The sequence below is a fragment of the Mercenaria mercenaria genome, chromosome 14, assembly GCF_021730395.1.
Source record: "Mercenaria mercenaria strain notata chromosome 14, MADL_Memer_1, whole genome shotgun sequence".
Lineage (NCBI taxonomy): Eukaryota > Metazoa > Mollusca > Bivalvia > Venerida > Veneridae > Mercenaria > Mercenaria mercenaria.
Window position 1 is genome coordinate 12,696,537 of NC_069374.1, and position 17,937 is coordinate 12,714,473.

General features: G+C 35.9%; 1 protein-coding gene across 1 annotated transcript; it reads left to right on the forward strand.

Moving 5' to 3' along the window:
• The first annotated feature begins 1,459 nt into the window (after positions 1 to 1,459).
• On the forward strand, positions 1,460 to 17,736 carry LOC123526405 (SH3 domain-binding glutamic acid-rich-like protein 3). The gene is made up of 4 exons (XM_053522961.1): positions 1,460 to 1,611; positions 3,335 to 3,502; positions 10,048 to 10,144; positions 14,282 to 17,736. The coding sequence occupies exons 1-3, from the start codon at positions 1,567 to 1,569 to the stop codon at positions 10,111 to 10,113; spliced, it is 279 nt and encodes a 92-aa protein (XP_053378936.1). The 5' UTR covers positions 1,460 to 1,566; the 3' UTR covers positions 10,114 to 10,144; positions 14,282 to 17,736.
• The last annotated feature ends 201 nt before the right edge of the window (positions 17,737 to 17,937 follow it).

Here is a 17,937-nt window from a genome sequence, read left to right on the forward strand (position 1 = left end):
ACTTACAATTTGTTCAGAGCTTTTGTACTCGGACATAAAATGAATGAATCTGCCTACAAATGTTCTATATCCGAATTTCCAGAACTTTTTATACTCCGAATAACGCATAATACTGGTACTTTCACAGCTATGAAATCCAGAGCAAAAAAGCTATATTTGATAATGGAATTATTTCGAAAGAATTCTAAAAGCATCTCCTCTAATCCTTCCTCAGCAAGACTGTCAAACACTTTTGGAAGAAGTTGACTCCATTTCTTTCTATGAACCTTTTTTTCTCTCTTTCTTAGACGGCTTAAATTCAGATGAGGCTTCTTTCGTGTCATCGTGCTGCAAGAAGAAAGTTATTAAAGAGATAGGAAATTGGAATTTTAACAAATTTCTAGCATTTTCTTAAGTTTTTTTTTCATTAAATCGATATTCAGTTTTAACATGGGAAATGACACTGAACTAAACAGTAAGGTTAATGTTTTTCACATTGTTTTATGTAATTGTATTTTAGTACGCTTGCAAGTTGTTAAATACAAATGATCACATGTCAAAGCACAGACGTAATTATAGATGCTGTACAGTGTGAACGCTATCCATATATAAAACATGTGTGTACGATATCCAGTTCGCAAGATTTCTCATTAAACAACTAGTGTCATCCAATCTTGTAGGTTTTATTATATACGGTTAAATTAAATCATGCGCTTTAATATTTCTGCTATAGATTTCTACTGAAGTTCGTTGATCTTGAAAAAACTGATCGTTTTGGAAGAAAGTGTGTACGTTATCTACACAGTTTTTCTACGAAAAAGCAGTTGGGCGAAGTGTTTGAGAAAAGTACAGAGAAATGACGGCGGAGGCTCTGTGCGGAAGAAAGCATTCATTTTGCTGTCTTCGACGCTCTTTATCTTATAAACATCCGTCAAGTAATAAGGAAAATATAGGCAAAAATATTACCCGAATCGAGACGTTTTCTCGCGTGTTCGATATCCAAAAGTCACGTGGGTTGGCCACCCTGTACTAAGTGCCACGGAATCATGGATATAAATAATAATTCGTGGATGATTCCAATTTAATCAGAGGTCTACGTCTTTTAATCACTTTTTGTATTAGCACAATTTTTGTAATTTTTCGAAAAGGATTCTTCCTTCATGACAACAAGTATCATCAAATTAATATATTATATATTGCTTTGTAAAGAAAGGAGCATCATTTGCAGACGTACACTATCAGTTAATCTGCTGACTCCCCCGTACTGAAATAATTGATACTGCCAGATGTCTGCTATCAAATATCCGAAGAGGCGGTCGACGGGGATTTCTAAAATCGGCGATTATTAGGTAAGGTTTTCATTAGAAAATATCAAATATATTCAGATTTCTATGTTGTTGCATGCTTGTTATTGTGTTTGATCAATTATTCTGTTCCGGATACTGGGAGAACTAAGTAGCGCGTAGCAGAAGACATTTTCTTTGAAACCTGCCGCGATCCCCGAAGTGATTCAGAGAAAACAGAATCAATAGCTACTTCCGGATACAAAGAGTCATTTGTAGATTTTCGTATTTAAATGTTGCAAAAATGGTTATTAAATTGTATACAACGTCGATGACAACAAATAGAGAGGTTAGAATTTATTATATCCTTGTACCAGTTTTCCGTGCATGTTGTCTTAGATTTGTTTTTATTTTACTTCAAGCTGTTTTCACATAAAACACATTTTTTATTCCTTGTATGTGAAAATTAAGATGATTTATGGCACGTACGAAACAATTTACACTAGACAATGTGCAGTTTTGTTCCATTCGTGCGAAGTGTTTTGTCTTGAAAAATATAGAATTTCTTCAGGTGAAAAGTTTAAGAAGACGCGTACGCGGTTATACAGTTATGGGTTATGTCGAATAAACTATATAGCGGCAGCAAATAACATATATCTGATAAAATAGCTGCAGTTTAATATTGAATGTTGGAGGAGACTTATTTTTGCTCTTTCTTCTGTTCTTTCCCTGATATGTATGTAGATGTGTAATACAGTTCGCTGCAGGTGGCATATGATAGATTCCCACACGTGTTGCAAATCACGTTACACGCCGGTCGGTTGCCATAGATATTACTTAATATTCTTTCTCTTTTCGCCTATAGGGAAAATGTGTACATTATATATAACAGCGATGTTGCTATATCTTGTTTATCAATATCAAAAGCAAAAAACTTATTGATATAAATTAGTACCATACATCAGTCTGATTAATGGGGCATGCCACCAGAACAGAACAGAGCACGCGCTATTTGCGAAGATACTAGTATTCTTCAGTAACATGTGAACAAATAAGTAAACAAAACATATAAAAGTTTGATATATAAGGTTCTACTAGGTGTGCATATATATAATTAAAGATGGTAAATCAGATTTTGGTCAACATGGCCATTTACTCTTATTTGCGTTCACTGAATGTTAAATATATGTTAGATTTTTCTGTTCTGGTTGCCAAATCAAGATGACATTATTTTAGCATAAGTATAAATTTAATAAACATTATTTGCCTAAGGAATGATGAGAATATAAGAACTATTGTATATTGTATCTGAAATGTTAGTCTGGCAACTGACTAGATAATCTTTTTTTTTTTTAGAAAAATATATTTCTGTTATATATTCTGACTTCATCAGTCTTGGCTCTAATTATGCAGTGTTTTGAAAAGAGATGGGACATAATTATACAAAATTTGAATAGGCTCAGGGGTTATCTCCTGTGAACAAAACACACGGTCTGAACATAGACTACTCAAATATTTGCATTGGCAACTATTTATCTTAGAATACAAGTCTGTAAAATCGTTATTACCTCCCTTCGTCTATCTTGTCATTTAACAATGGATACATTGGAATTAAACCAAATAAGCAGCTTCAAGCTGTTATAAATCCTCCCTTTTGGTCCAAATTATTGGAATATCCAATGTAAAACCTCTTTTTAATTACTTTCATATTAAATTGGAATAATTACAAAATTCGTAAAAATGATGAAACATACATTTCTAAATAGGGCTCTATCTCTAAGTTATGAGTCCTTTTTTTCTCCGTACATAAATCTTTAACAGAACATACGAACACTGAAAAATACGGAATCCGGTTAGTGCCACATTGAATGTCGTGTGTCGCCCTAAAAAAATGTCATAAAATGTTGTTTAAATGTGATTGACCACCGTTAAAGCAAAACTTCTAACGCCTGAAGTAATTTTCCATGCCGCTTACTGTTCTTAAAGTATTACAACAGTGACTTTTCCAGTTTCAAGATCTTTGTATAGTTTTCTAATTTACACAAACATTATTGCCAATGTTCTTTTTGCAGATCTTCAACAGACAGAACAGAATTAAGCATGTGTTCGACGCGAAAGGAATTAACTTTGAAGAGATAGACCTTTGCCATAACCAAGAAGGTCGGGACCAGATGCGGGAAAAGGCAGGGATTCCAGACTTACTTCCTCCAGCCATTTTCAACGAAGACAGATATTGTGGGGTAATACATCTTAAAATCAATTTCTTCCTTTCTTGAGAATAAAAGACGGTCCATATAAATTCCTTTTTGTAAACCAGGGTATAATTGATGACAAGAACGTTTCTGATTTTATATAGTATGTGAAGGGATGTATTCCAATTGTGTTCTCAAATTCCGGTTATAATCTATGCTTTTTCAGCAAACATGTTTTCTCGAAATATTAGCCACAGGGTATAAACATTCTGAAGTTTGTGCCCTGTGGCAGTCTAGAATGTTTTGCGCAGAGTTCCACTGAATACATTCCTGTTTTAAAGACCAGCCTTGGCACAATAGTCGAATCGCGATGGTAGTACAGTTGGATAGCATCAAAAGGATTATACATGTATTGGAGGATGTCTGTTTTAGCTTACCTGAGCAATGCCCAGGTGAGTTATTGTGGTCGCTTGATGTCCGGCGTCCGTCGTCTGTCGTCATTTAGATTGTGTATGCGATAGAGGCTGTATTTTTCATTTGATCTTCATGAAATTTAGTCAGCATGATTGCCTTGATGAAATCTAGGTCAGTTTCGAAAATGGGTCATCTTGGGTAAAAAACTAGGTCACTAGGTCAAAACAAAGAAAAACCTTGTGTAAGCAATAAGGACTGCATTTTACAACGGATCTTCATGAAATTTGATCAGAATATTTGTCTGGATAAAATCTAGGTCAGTTTGAAATATGGATCATCAGGGTTCAAAAACTAGGTCACCCGATCAAATCAAAGAAAAACATTGTGTACGCAATAGGGGCTGCATTTTACTCTGGGTTTTCATAAAATTTAGTCAAAATAGTTGCCTTGATAAAATCTAGGTCAAGTTTGAAAATGGGTCATCTGGGGTCAAAAACTAGGTCACTAGGTCAAAACAAAGAAAAACCTTGTGTATGCAATAGGGACTGCATTTTACACCGAATCTTCATGAAGTTTGATCAGAATGTTTGTCTGGATGAAATCTAAATCAAGTTTAAATATGGGTCATCTGGGAACAACAACCAGGTCATCCGGTCAAATCAAAGAAAAACCTTGTGTACGCAATAGGGGCTGCATTTTACACTATATTTTCATAAAATTTAGTCAGAGTGGTTACCTTTATAAAATCTAGATCAGGTTCGAATATGGGTAATCTGGAGTCAAAAACAAGGTCGCTAAGTCAAATCAAAGGAAAACCTTGTGTGTGCAATAGGGACAGCATTTTACACTGGATCTTCATGAAATTTGATCATAATGTTTGACTGGATGAAGTCTAGGTCAAGTTCGAATACGGGTCATCTTGAATCAAAAACTAGGTCATCCGGTCAAATCAAAGAAAAACCTTGCATATTTCTTAATTGATTTTCATGAAATTTGGTCAGAATAATTGCCTGGATGAAATCTAGGCCAAATTCGAAAATAGGTTTTCTGGGGTCAAAAACTAGGTCACTAGATCAAATCAAAGAAAAACATTGTGTATGCAATAGGGGCTGCATTTTACACTGGATTTTCATAAAAGTTAGTTAGAATGGTTGCCTTGAAGAAATCTAGAACAAGTTTGCATATGGGTAATCCGGGATCAAAAACTAGGTTGCAAGATCAGATCAAAGAAAAAGCGTATGTATGCAATAGGGACTGCATTTTACACTGGATCTTCATGAAATTTGATCACAATGTTTGTCTGGATGAAATCTAGGTCAAGTTCGAATATGGGTCATCTAGGGTCAAAAACTAGGTCACCCAGTCAAATCAAAGTCGCATTTAAAGCAGGATATTCATTAAATTTGATGAAGAGCGACCTAGGACCATTTGGTCCTCTTGTTGGTTCTATCTTCATAAAGCTTGCTCAGAATGTTTGTTATCATGAAGTCTTGGATGATTTCAAATCTGGGTCACATGGGGTCTAAAACTAGGTCACTAGGTCAAATTAAAGGAAAAGCTTATATACACTTAAGAGGCCACTTGTTTGCTCCAGTCTTCCGAAACTTTGTCAGAATGTTTGTTTTCATGAAATGTGGGACAAGTTCGAATCTGGGTCATGTGGGTTAAAAAACTAGGCCACTAGGTCAAATAAAAAAAATGCTTGTTTACACTCAAGAGGCCACGTTTTTAGTCCAATCTTAATGAAAATTGGTCAGAATATTTGCCTCCATGAAATCACTAAGTAAAACATGTTTACACTGTTATGGTGTGTTACTCAGGTGAGCGACCTAGGGCCATTTTGTCCCTCTTGTGTTATCTTAATGGTACGATGACATGAAAGGACGAAAAACTGCTAATTCGGCTTGTCTTTGTGTTCTCACATGTCGGGACGAAGACACGAGAACACGAAACATTGGAAGCAAAATAACGAAACTTTTCGGACGAAAAGACGAAATTATATATTGACAAATTGTCTTGTCGTCGGGTATTAAATGTCGTGTCACACTAGGACCAACAACACGACAAATCGTTACTCCGATTTCATGAAGGCAGTGCATGACATACCGGTATTTATTTAATTTTTTTTGTTCTTTCGTCTCCGCCCCGAAGAAGCGACATTGCAGAAGTTCGCAATCATAATTATATGTTGGTATGATTCTAGTACCGGCATCTTACTGTTCTACCGTCACATTTTGATCATTGTGCGATGTTCAATATGAGGGTATGAGTAAAACAGGTTCCTGTGAAATTGAATGAGAAATACATGACGATTTATTTATTTTGTTGGGTTTAACGTCGCGCCGACACAGTTATAGGTCATATGGCGACTTTCCAGCTTTGATGGTAGAGGAAGACGCCAGGTGCCCCTTCGACCATTATTTCATCCGGAGCGGGCACCTTGGTAAAACCGCCGACCTTCCGTAAGCCAGCTGGATGGCTTCCTCACATGAAGAATTCAATGCCCCGAGTGAGGCTCGAACCCACATCGGTGAGGGGTAAGTGATTAGAAGTTAGCGACCTTAACCACTCGGCCACGGAGACCCCCAAAGTTTGATATTAGTCTATCAACTGGCAAGTAAAACGTTTCTGTGACCTTTAGCAGTGGTTACAAGTATGTTATTTATTTTGAAGCTCTTAAAGGCTGCGATGAGCATATAATTCGTACTGGTTCAGAGGATATTTATTGAATTGATTGCCTCCCTTGAAAAATACTTGAGCTCATTAACAACTTTTACTAAATTAAAGGCCTGTTATTGCCTTTATTCGTCTCAAAAGTAGGCGTTTCTCAATGAAACGTATCTCTGGTTATTTCGGTATTGGACAGCCACCGAAATTGCACTAGACAGACTGTGGTTCTAGGGTTCAACGTTTGACAACGCCACGTGAACGTTTTTAATTAACCATTCGAAATTTATCTTTTATTCGTATAAAACGGATTTTCGACATTATTTTGTGATAACGACTATTTAATCTTTCTGTATGCGATTAAAACTTATGCGAATACGAGCTTGCGCGTTTCGATTAGCAATGAAAAGATACCGCCGCCTTTATAGGTCCCGCCATGCAAATTTTACCTACACAATATAATTTATTCAGCTTGGCTTGTACGTTTTTAGGTTGCACTGCTATTTTGCAGTATCACGTATATTTGTTTTTGAAACAGTTTTTGTGTTTTTATATGCGTGTTGTACATGAATCACATATTAATTTGACTAAACTTTGTCCCTGTTCTTTTGAGAATTTATTACATTGTCTTCCTTTCCCGTTTAGTTGTCTCTGGAGTAACACGATTCCCGTTTAGTTGTCTGTGGAGTAACACGAAAAGGCTGAAGCAAAATACATACGAGTGTTTTTCGGCGACGCCGTCTAAATTCGTTTTCGTTTTCCTATGCCACGTGACTTCAGTTTGCCAATCAAACTACTTGATAACGCATTATAGATAATTGATCAAAACGGAAGATTTATGCAACACTCTGCCTGATTGGACGAAAGTGTCAATTTCTATCACTCTGTTGACTGTGCTACGCTGAGTGAAATGTAGACAAAGCGTTTATCCTAAACGACGCTGCTCACAGTTTTAAAGCAAACTTTGGCTCAGTATATTTAGCAAGAATATTGATATATCTCAAAATAAGAAGTAAGTTTAATAAATATGATAAAAACCTGTTCAAATACCAACATATATCAAATTAAAGAAAGAGCTGAATACGGTCTGCGTATCACATGAATAAGGGTGTGATAAGAGTCTTTTATGTAGAGAAGTGCTTTTTAAAAGATTTTCCTTGTTACAATTGTCGTCTGTATATGAAAAGGTTTCTTGCTTTTGTGACTTATTCAGTTTGCATATTAAAATGAGTACTTGTTTGCTTTGATATATTTGTTACAAATTATTTAACTGATTTGTTATATATGAATATATTTTATTTTTTTAGTATTGTATGCAAGTAATGAACTCAGTTGAAATCTGTTTCATTATATAGATACTATATAATGACTGAATCTCATTTTACACTGAAATGAAGGTACGTTGCATACAGTTTATCTATGTGATATAACTACGGTCAAACTTTGCTTATGCGGTTAAAATTTGCTTATGAAACAGAAATATTGAAATAATAACAATTGTATGTTTTGCTTGACCTTCACTTTTTATAGGTGTGACGTCATTGTCCAAAGATTCACGAATAGCGAATATGCATTTGTTAAAGCGGGATCAGTTGGCCCATTTTAGAAATAAATAAAAATAATAAATAAAAAAATCCTTTAATTGATTTTTTCTCATGTAATCTAATCAAACTTGATTTGTAGCATCTTTATTAGGCCCGCAGTCAACTTTGTTCAGCTGGGACATTTGACCCCTTTTAGGGGCTGCTAGAGCTAAAACTAGAAATGCCTTTATACAGCGTCTCATGAACAGCTTGGTGGATCTTTGTCATACTTGGTCTGGAGCATCATTATAAGGTCCTCTTCCAAATTTATTTATATAGGCACTTGGGCCCTATTAGGGACCACTATAGCTAAAAGTAGATATGCCTTTCTTCGCATTAACCACTAAAATGTAATGGATTTTTATCAAACTCGATGTGTAACAATATCGTAAGGTCTCCTGCTATTTTGTTACAAATGGGGATAGGGACCAATTTAGCTAAAAATATAAACACGTTTAATGACCTCTTCTCATGAACCGCTTTATGAATCTTCATCGAACTACTGCTGTAATTATTCGTCTAAGGATAAACGAAACAAAATTGCAACCCTACGAAACCTTTGCGAAAAATTAAAAGAGAACCATTTAAATTGTTAAAGTGCGGTGTTTAGTTTTGCAATTTGAAAAATGTTAGATGAAAGATGAATGTTAGATGAAAAATTTATAAACTTCTTTCCTTATTACAATTCGCCGACCATCATTTTTAAAGATATTTCTTGTTTTCCGATGTTATATCATTTATAGGTCTTGCAATCATGAAATGTGCCGCGCCATGAGAAAACCAACATAGTGCGTTTGCGACAAGCATGGATCCATGTTATTCGCTAACGGTTTCTCTAATTGCAATAGGCTTTGAAAGCGAACGGCATGGATCCTGACCAGACTGTGAGGATGTGCAGGCTGGTCTGGATCCATGCTGGTCGCAAACGCAATATGTTGGATTTCTCATGGTGCGGCTCAACTATAGCTCTTGCAGTCATGAAATATGATTTTATTGAGCACACTACTTGATACCAGAATGCGGACAAGGCCATTTGGAATATTTATGTTAATATTTATAAGTTGACTTACAAGACAAAAATGAAAGTTTATTCACTTTAAAATCGGAAATCGTAAATCACACTTAAGAAAACAAATGTCCCACGTTAAGAACTTGTTTCGATTGTAATTCTACTTTGATTCGTTATTTACTTTAAAAGAGTAAATAGCCCGAAAATGACACAGTAAAAACTTTTACCAAATCTGACCGAAATCTTGGGGAAGTCTATGTCTATATTATTGCAAAGTTCTCAAAATGGTCATACAAATTATATGGTTACAAGTCGAAACAGTTTACATTGTAACCGATGCCTGACCATGATGGTGCTGGCTCTTTGATTTTGGCGGTCACGTTTTTGCTTGATGAAAATCTGTTATAATGACAAAAGCTAACTGTCTAGCATTCCCTCACAAAAAAAAAACGACCAAATATGTAATAAATGTTCTGAATTCATGTCGTCTCCCCAGCTCGTTTTTTTTTTCCACTGGACAAAACACTCGTACATTTTGTTACGGCATTTTCGTGTTACTCCTAGAGTCAGGTGCAGTGATGTGTCATACACATAATGTAGATCTCTCTTTATATAGCATGGCAGCCTAACGAACCCTATACGCACAATGTTCAATGACTGCAGAAGCCAGAGCAACAGGGTCCAAGGAAACTGGTCAGAAAGCAAATATCAGTGCTCCCACTGGGAGTTGAGATCTGTCTGTCATGAAGTCCACCACCTGCCTCTTCAGACACAAGCAGCAGACGTTTGTCATTGCCAAAAATTGCTCTAGAAAATAGAATGAATCTTCATTTTACGAGAACTTCTCAGCTCCATGACTCTTCAAATAGTGGTTAAATCAGAACGTATACTTAAGTAACGATTGTTTTTATCCTATTCAGAATTTTCAAGAATTTGAAGACGCGGTAGAGGACAATTTGTTAAAGGAGTTCCTGAAGTTACAGTGATGTATTCCTGATGCTCATTTTGTTTTTAAATGTAAGTATAACTTATATCCTTGTATAAATTGCCGGTTCATATGTGACTGGTTTATAGCTCAACCCTAAATTTTGCCGGGTTTACGTCAGAACTTAAAGAGAAAAAAAACGAATATTTGTATCGGATGTCATGTAGTTAAACAGTCATTGAATGACTTGCCGGTTGATAGTCAAAACTACTAGCCTCCTCGGTCCTTCAGACCTCGGGCAGTAGTGGTAACTATTGACCGTCAAGCCATTCAGTAAGTGTAAACTATTGTATCTACGTCTTTATTTACTAGTATGGGGAGCCTGACCTAATAGAGGAGTTATATTGATTTAGGTTCTAACTGCTGGGGGTTCGTCTATCACAAATTCTTCAGAAATGGCTTTTGTTTCAAGTGTTACGGCCCGCTTAAAGGTCATACTAGTATTTAAATACAGATTGTCCGGATTTGTTTACACTGTGTAGGATTTACTGGATCTCTGAAATTTCATGTTTGAAAGTATGGTTTAATCGAGCTGGTTTCACACAGTTTGGAAATTTTAGGTTGAATTAGTCCACATTAATGCCATTTTTAATACAATTTGTCTGGAATATTCCATACTATTGGTGGGACTTCATTAAAATTTCATATGGATGATACGTGCCAATCCTAATTGTGCACTATTAAATTTTATTGATTCTATGCTTGAACTATATTTGGCGAATTTGTCCTGATGGCCGCACGACTCTTGTGAAATTGCTGGTTGGATTACAACCATACTCCTTAGATAGGTTCTATACCAAGACTTGTCTTGCACTTTGTCAGTGTTTTCCATTTTAATATTTTCTTGTGGAGTTTTGATACCATAAAGGCGATTTCTAGCTCCCCCGATTCTAGGTGTCAGAGTGAGATGTCAGTACAGGTGGATGATCCGGCGTCCGTAATTTTGTAGTGAACTCTGAATAGAGGTCACAGTTTTCGCTCAGTCTTATTGAAACCTTGTCAGAATGTTTTTATCAAGCAAACGTCGGACAAGTTTTGTACTTGTTCATACGCGTATCCGTTTCACCTTTACAGTTTTACTATACATTACCATTTCTATTTGTTTACTTTACTTTTTTATTTCCTTACATTTTTAGCTCACCGGAACCAAAGGTTTAGGGTGGGCTCTTCGTATTGGCGGATCGTCCGGCATCCGTTGTCAACATTTTCTCCTCTGAAACCTCTGGGTATAATTACACCAGACTTGGGTTGTAGCATCCTGCAATGTCCCCTCTTAACAATACTTAATTTTGGTCAAATCGGGGCACATGGCCTCTATTAGGGGTCACTATAGGTAAGCAGAGAAAAAAACTTTTAACGACTTCTTCTCGTGAAACGCTTGATGGATCTTCATCAAACCTGGTCTGTAGCATAATTGTAAGGTACTCTCCAAATTTCTTTACTATTTTCAAACAGGAGTACTTGGCCCCTTTAGGGGGCCATGAGAGCTAAAAATAGAAAAAAACCTTTAAACTACTTCTTTTCATGGTTCTTTATCAGACTGTAGAATCATTTTAAAGTGCTCCCTTATTTTTTCAAATGGGGACACTAGGTCTGTTTTATGTCTGTGTATGCTAAACACAGATATACCATCAATGATTCAGTATGGCATACGTACGTGTATATTCAGTGTCAAATAGTCATGGTCAGGTGAGCAAATTGGGGCCATTATGGTCCTCTTGTTTTAATTTCCTTTATATCTACTGCAGTTGTACTACCAGCTGCCTTTTCCCCCACTACCTGATTATTGAGAATTTCTGAGACGCTTTCGAGTGTCTTCTATCCAACTAAGAGCTGCTACTGGTTCTTCCAGGAAACCGGGCTTTCGCGTGCATTAGTGCTCTACTTCCGCTACGATAAAAAACAACAGGCTTTCTACTCACCTCACAAAGAGCTAGGCTAAGTTATTCGCACATGCCGTGATCTCTCTCTCCCTGTTCTGGAGGTTTTGTCTCGCTCTGTCCCTATGGTCACGTCCTCTTTGTCTGCACTGCACCAACAGAAGAAGAATTTCACGGCTTTGAGTTCCTTCGTTTGTCGTTATTATATAAATTCGGTAATTTCGCACCGCTGACAGGTTGTCTGTCTATGTGTGTGTCAGTATGTTCTTCAATCATTTTTAGTCCACCATCATCAGATGGTGGGCTATTCAAATCACTCTGCGTCTGTGGTCCGTCGTCCTTCCGTCCGTCCGTCCGTCCGTCATTCCGTCCGTCCTTCCGTTAACAATTTCTCGTTATCGCATCTCCTCAGAAACTACCAGGGGGATTTTGACCAAACTTTGTCAGAATGATGTATTGGTACCCTAGTTGTGTCCCCCTGAAAATCAGACTGGTTCAACAAATTTTTAATAAGTTATGGCCCTTTGCTTATTTCTATAATTTACATAGATTTATATAGGGAAAAACTTTGAAAATCTTCTTGCCCCAAACCACAGAGCCTAGGGCTTTGATATTTGGTATGAAGCATCATCTAGTGGTCTTCTACCAATATGATTAAAATTATTTCCCTGGGGTGTAATATGGCCCGCCCCGGGGGTAACATGGTTTATATAGACTTATTTAGGGAAAAACTTTGAAAAACCTCTTGTCCAAAACCACAGGGCCTAGGGCTTTGATATTTTGTATGTGACATCATCTAGTGGTCTTCAACTAAGATTGTTCAAATTATCCCCCTAGGGTCAAATATGGCCCCGCTCCGGGGGTCACATGGTTTACATAGACTTATATAGGGAAAACTTTGAAAATCTTCTTGTCCAAACCACAAAGCCTAGGGCTTTGATATTTGTAATGTAGCATCGTCTAGTGGTTCTCTACCAAGTTTGTTAAAATTATCCCCCTAGGGTCAAATATGGCCCCGCCCTGGGTGTCACATGGTTCATATAGACTTATATAGGGAAAAGCTTATAAAAACTTCTTGTCAATAACCTACAACATTCAAATTTGGACCACATGTATGGTTTTGAGTGGCAAGATGAACCTTGACATGAGTTGACCTTGATTTTGACCTAGTGACCTACTTTCACATTTCTGTAGCTACAACCTTCAAATTTGGACCACATGCATAGTTTTGTGCACTGAAATAAACTTTGACCTTGACATTGACCTAGTGACCTACTTCCACATTTTTGAAGGTACAGGCTTCAAATTTGGACCACATGCATAGTTCTGTATTCTGAAATAAAATTTGACCTTGATTTTGACCTAGTGACCTTCTTTCACATTTCTCAAGCTATAGCCTTCAAATTTGGACCACATGCATGGTTTTGTGTACCGAAACAAACTTTGACCTTGACATTGACCTAGTGACCTACTTTCACATTTTTGAAGGTACAGGCTTCAGATTTGGACCACATGCATAATTTTGTATTCCGAAATAAAATTTGACCTTGATTTTGACCTAGTGACCTACTTTCACATTTCTCAAGCTACAGCCTTCAAATTTGGACCACTTGCATAGTTTTGTGTACCAAAATGAACTTTGACCTTAAGATTGACCTAGTGACCTACTTTCAGATTTCTGTAGCTATAGGCTTCAAATTTAGACCACATGAATAGGATTGTGTACCGAAACAAGCTTGACCTTGGTATTGACCTAGTGACCTACGTTCACATTTTTGAAGGAACAGGCTTCAAATTCGGACCACATGCATAGATTTGTGTTGTGAAGTGAAATTTGACCTTGATTTTGACCTAGTGACCTACTTTCTCATTTCTCAAGCTACAGCCTTCAAATTTGGACCACTTGCATAGTTTTATGTACCGAAATAAACTTTGACCTTAAGATTGACCTAGTGACCTACTTTCAAATTTCTCAAACTATAGTCTTCAAAATTGATGCACATGCATAGTTTTGTGTACAAAGAACTTTGTCCTTGAAATTGATCTAGTGACCTACTTTCACATTTCTCAAGTTACAGCTTTCGAATTTAGACCACATGCACAGTGTTGTGTATGGAAATGAAATTTGACCTTGAGCTAGTCAGTAAGTCTTGAAATTTGGAACACACAAAAATGACACATTGGTGGGCGCCAAGATCACTCTGTGATCTCTTGTTAACTAACGATGCTGTATGTTTTAGTATAATATTTAATATATCTCAATATCTATTTCCGTTTCATTTCTTTCAGATGGTGCTTAATATACCTTTGACCAAAATCAAAAGAATGCCAGCTGAAAACTTTGTCATGGTATGACAGGATGTCTGAGTGCTTGAACAATAGATAACTGTCTTAGAAACTATTAACGAATTTTCATACACGAGTATAGTGTTTCCATGACATTTTCTCTCACATTAGTGTTGCACGTACTACCATTTTGGACAGTCTGTCAACAGATGTTTGGATAAAGCTTTTTATATCTGTTTAGTGTTTGGTTCCAAACAATGTTTATGCTGGCTTAGAATTGAATCCTAGAACAATATATAATAGCGGACCTATATCCTTTTTAATGTTTTACTGAAATGTATTCATTCAAGTGGATCTATTACAGTGTAAATTCAACTTTTTCATACAGCTGAAAAAAGCAGCAGGTGCGCGAGGGTCTTCGACAATCTAAATTTCGATTGAATTGATGAAGTAAACAGACGATACACCTTCGTCTTCTGACTACTAGGTAAAATTGAATTAAATGGATGCTTTATTACTTCAGTCTAGACATAAATGCATGGAAATATGCCGTTAGACATCCAGACGAATGTGTAAACACGTTTGTAAAAGAATGGTTCAATCCTCATGGAGACGAACTGGCGAATTCTTTGCTACTCTCTGACCCAAAATTGTGAATCTTGAAGATTTGTACAGACAGGATGTAACATGCACTTGGTGTTATTGAAAAATTGAATAAATTTAACTTTACAGTCCAGATGCAACAAAAATGCATACACCATGCACACAGACCAATGTTTACATGAAATGAATTTAAAATATGCATCAAGCCTAGGCAGACTACAGAATGTCCGAAAGCCATTATCCGTGCCAGCACACTCGTATGTCGTAATGAAATATTTTAATGAGTGTTCATAGCTCAAATAGTCAAAAAGGACTGGTGATGTCTTTACGATTTCACACCTCACAACTAAAAACTTGAAATTGTGAAGAACAAAATTATGAATTTCACGATTTTACATTTCACGACTTCACGATTTTTAACGTGAAATCCTGACGTATGAAATTATAAACTTCATGATTTTACATTTCACGATTTTTAAGTACGAAACAATGATTGACTTCAAATTTTCACACTTTTATAAAATTAAAAAAAGTTCGTGAAGTTGAGAAGTGTAAATTAGCGAACTTTATGCTTTTTTTACTTCGAGATTTCACGTTGTCTGAAGTTTTAAAATATCGTAGAGTGTGAAATGGTGAGGTTTATGATTTCATACTTCACTATTTCAAGTTTAGTGAAAACAGTCCGACAAGAAGTCGTGAAATGTGAAATTGTGAAATTTATGATTTCTTACTTCTGTTTCAAGTTTTAAGTTGTAAAGTGTGATGTCATGAAGGCACCATCGGTCTTTCGTAGATTCTCATGAGAATTACTGAAAGACACATGAAATAAATGCACTGATGATTGAATGTATGTTTTACACGTATGTTTTAAATGTACAATTTAAGTCCAAATGAGGAAATGTATGAAAATTTAACGAGCGTCTTTTCTTGACCTTTTTACTGATTTAGTAAGTGATACAACCATTGATAAACTGTTACCTTTAGATGTCGGTCTTCCACTGTTATACAATGTATTTGTGAATTATGTTTTATTATATTTGATAACTTACTAATAAAAAGTTTACTATTTCAAATCGCCATCACCTGGTCGAGAAAACAAATTGCATACTTTGCAAAAATACCGAGGATGAGATCCATTTTGCTAAATTCGTAATTTGATCAATATTTTGTCATAACTTGTCTTTCATATAAAAATTTGCGGACGCAAATATTTCGTTGATTCAAACGATATAGTACATGTAATTGATTAATACAAGTGTGCCTTATGATAATAATAATAAAAGCTTTTTATATAGTTAAGAGTTTACATCTGGTCCTCAAACCTTAAACGTCAAGAATACATTTTATAATTCAATCAGTGATATGACTTGTTTTGACGACGTCGTTTATGACGTCATGACGTTAACGTCTTTCTGTTTTTTTTTACATTACGTATAACTTCATTTTGTCTCCTTTAGAATACTATATAACATGACTGCGTTATGTGTTACATGTACGTTTTATATTAGCTTGTAATTGTAACAAATATTACGAAACACCCTGTACATGTAATAGGGATTGTAACTGAGAACAACTGAATGTGATCAATTGAAAAATGACATGCGTGTTTTTAAAATCTTTTCAACATTTTAAAGGTTTACATGTGTTTATTGTCTTTCATTTAACATGTTTGAAAGAACGATGACATGACGGAATGAAAACGAATTTATGTTACTGACCAAAGGGTATTTCTGATATTTATTTCAAATAAAAATGTACATAAAATGAATGTAAAGCATTGTCTCACATATTTCTACATAAGTGTTTTAGCTATCTTACATTTTTGATAATGAGTCTGTAGTTGTAAAAACACACAGAAATGGAGACATAAGATAGAAGTAAAATACGAGTTCATTAAAATTTGTCATTTCCATTATTTTATTTGATTTCTTTTATTCTGATTTCTTGATATGAAAGGGTTAAAAAAATAGGAAACGTGGAATTTTAAGTAGTATTATCAGTATTACAGTATTTTCCTGATCATATCCAAATATGTCTTGATGTAAGACTTTTTAATTTTGTTTTTTATCTTTAGTTTTACACCCCTACGTATATTTTTAAGGTAGTGGACTGGTAACGACAATCGACAAGCAGTCTCCGTATGCGATCCGCTGTTACGAAAATAGCCGAGGGAATCCGAAATCGCTTACGGAGGATACGTGATCACTTGGAAATTGCCGATTGTCATTACGGGTCAATTATCTTAATATTACCCGAAAATGGAATTGCATATCCTTATCTATATCACTTACTTTGTGCACGGCTTAATCCGTGACTCTAGTTACCTCCCCTGACAGTTCGTCCGACGGCTGAAATGAAAGTGATAATTATGTCACGAGTTGGACTAGTTTTAAAAGTACACGAGACCCAGGAGTATGCTTATATGTATTTTAAAGCATGTCCTCAAAGATGTCAATTTTTATGAGCTGCTTATATTTTTTAGCTATCTGTTAATCATGTTTTCTCTAAGTGGTACTCAGCCCGTGAACAAATATTTAGGCAGATATTTTGCAATATTTACGTAGGTTTTTGTTACAAACTTAATTTATTTTACTATTCTTGACTTCTAGGTTAGGTGGTAATCAAACACCCTAAGTGAACATTAGGAGACGCGGCCGGCTGGCAAAATTGTATTTAACAAGAAATAAGCCTTCCCTTGACACATACGTTTTTAATTGTAACTAGAGACAGTGACCCCCTTTGACAGTAGGTTAGATTGACGGAGATTTGGTTGCTTATAAATTCAATGACGAGCAAAGTACACGCTTATGTTATATTGTCACATTTTAATGATTTATTCAGTTGAGAAAATTCACGTTCATGAAAATTGGTCAGAATTTTTATCTTGATAATATCTAGGTCAAGTTCAAAACTGGGTCACATGAGCTCAAAAACTAGGTCACTATGTCAAATAATAGAAAAAACGCCGTCATACTCAAAACTGGGTCATGTGGGAAGAGGTGAGCGATTCAGGACCATCATGGTCCTCTTGTTTTTTAAGTCACAACGACACAATT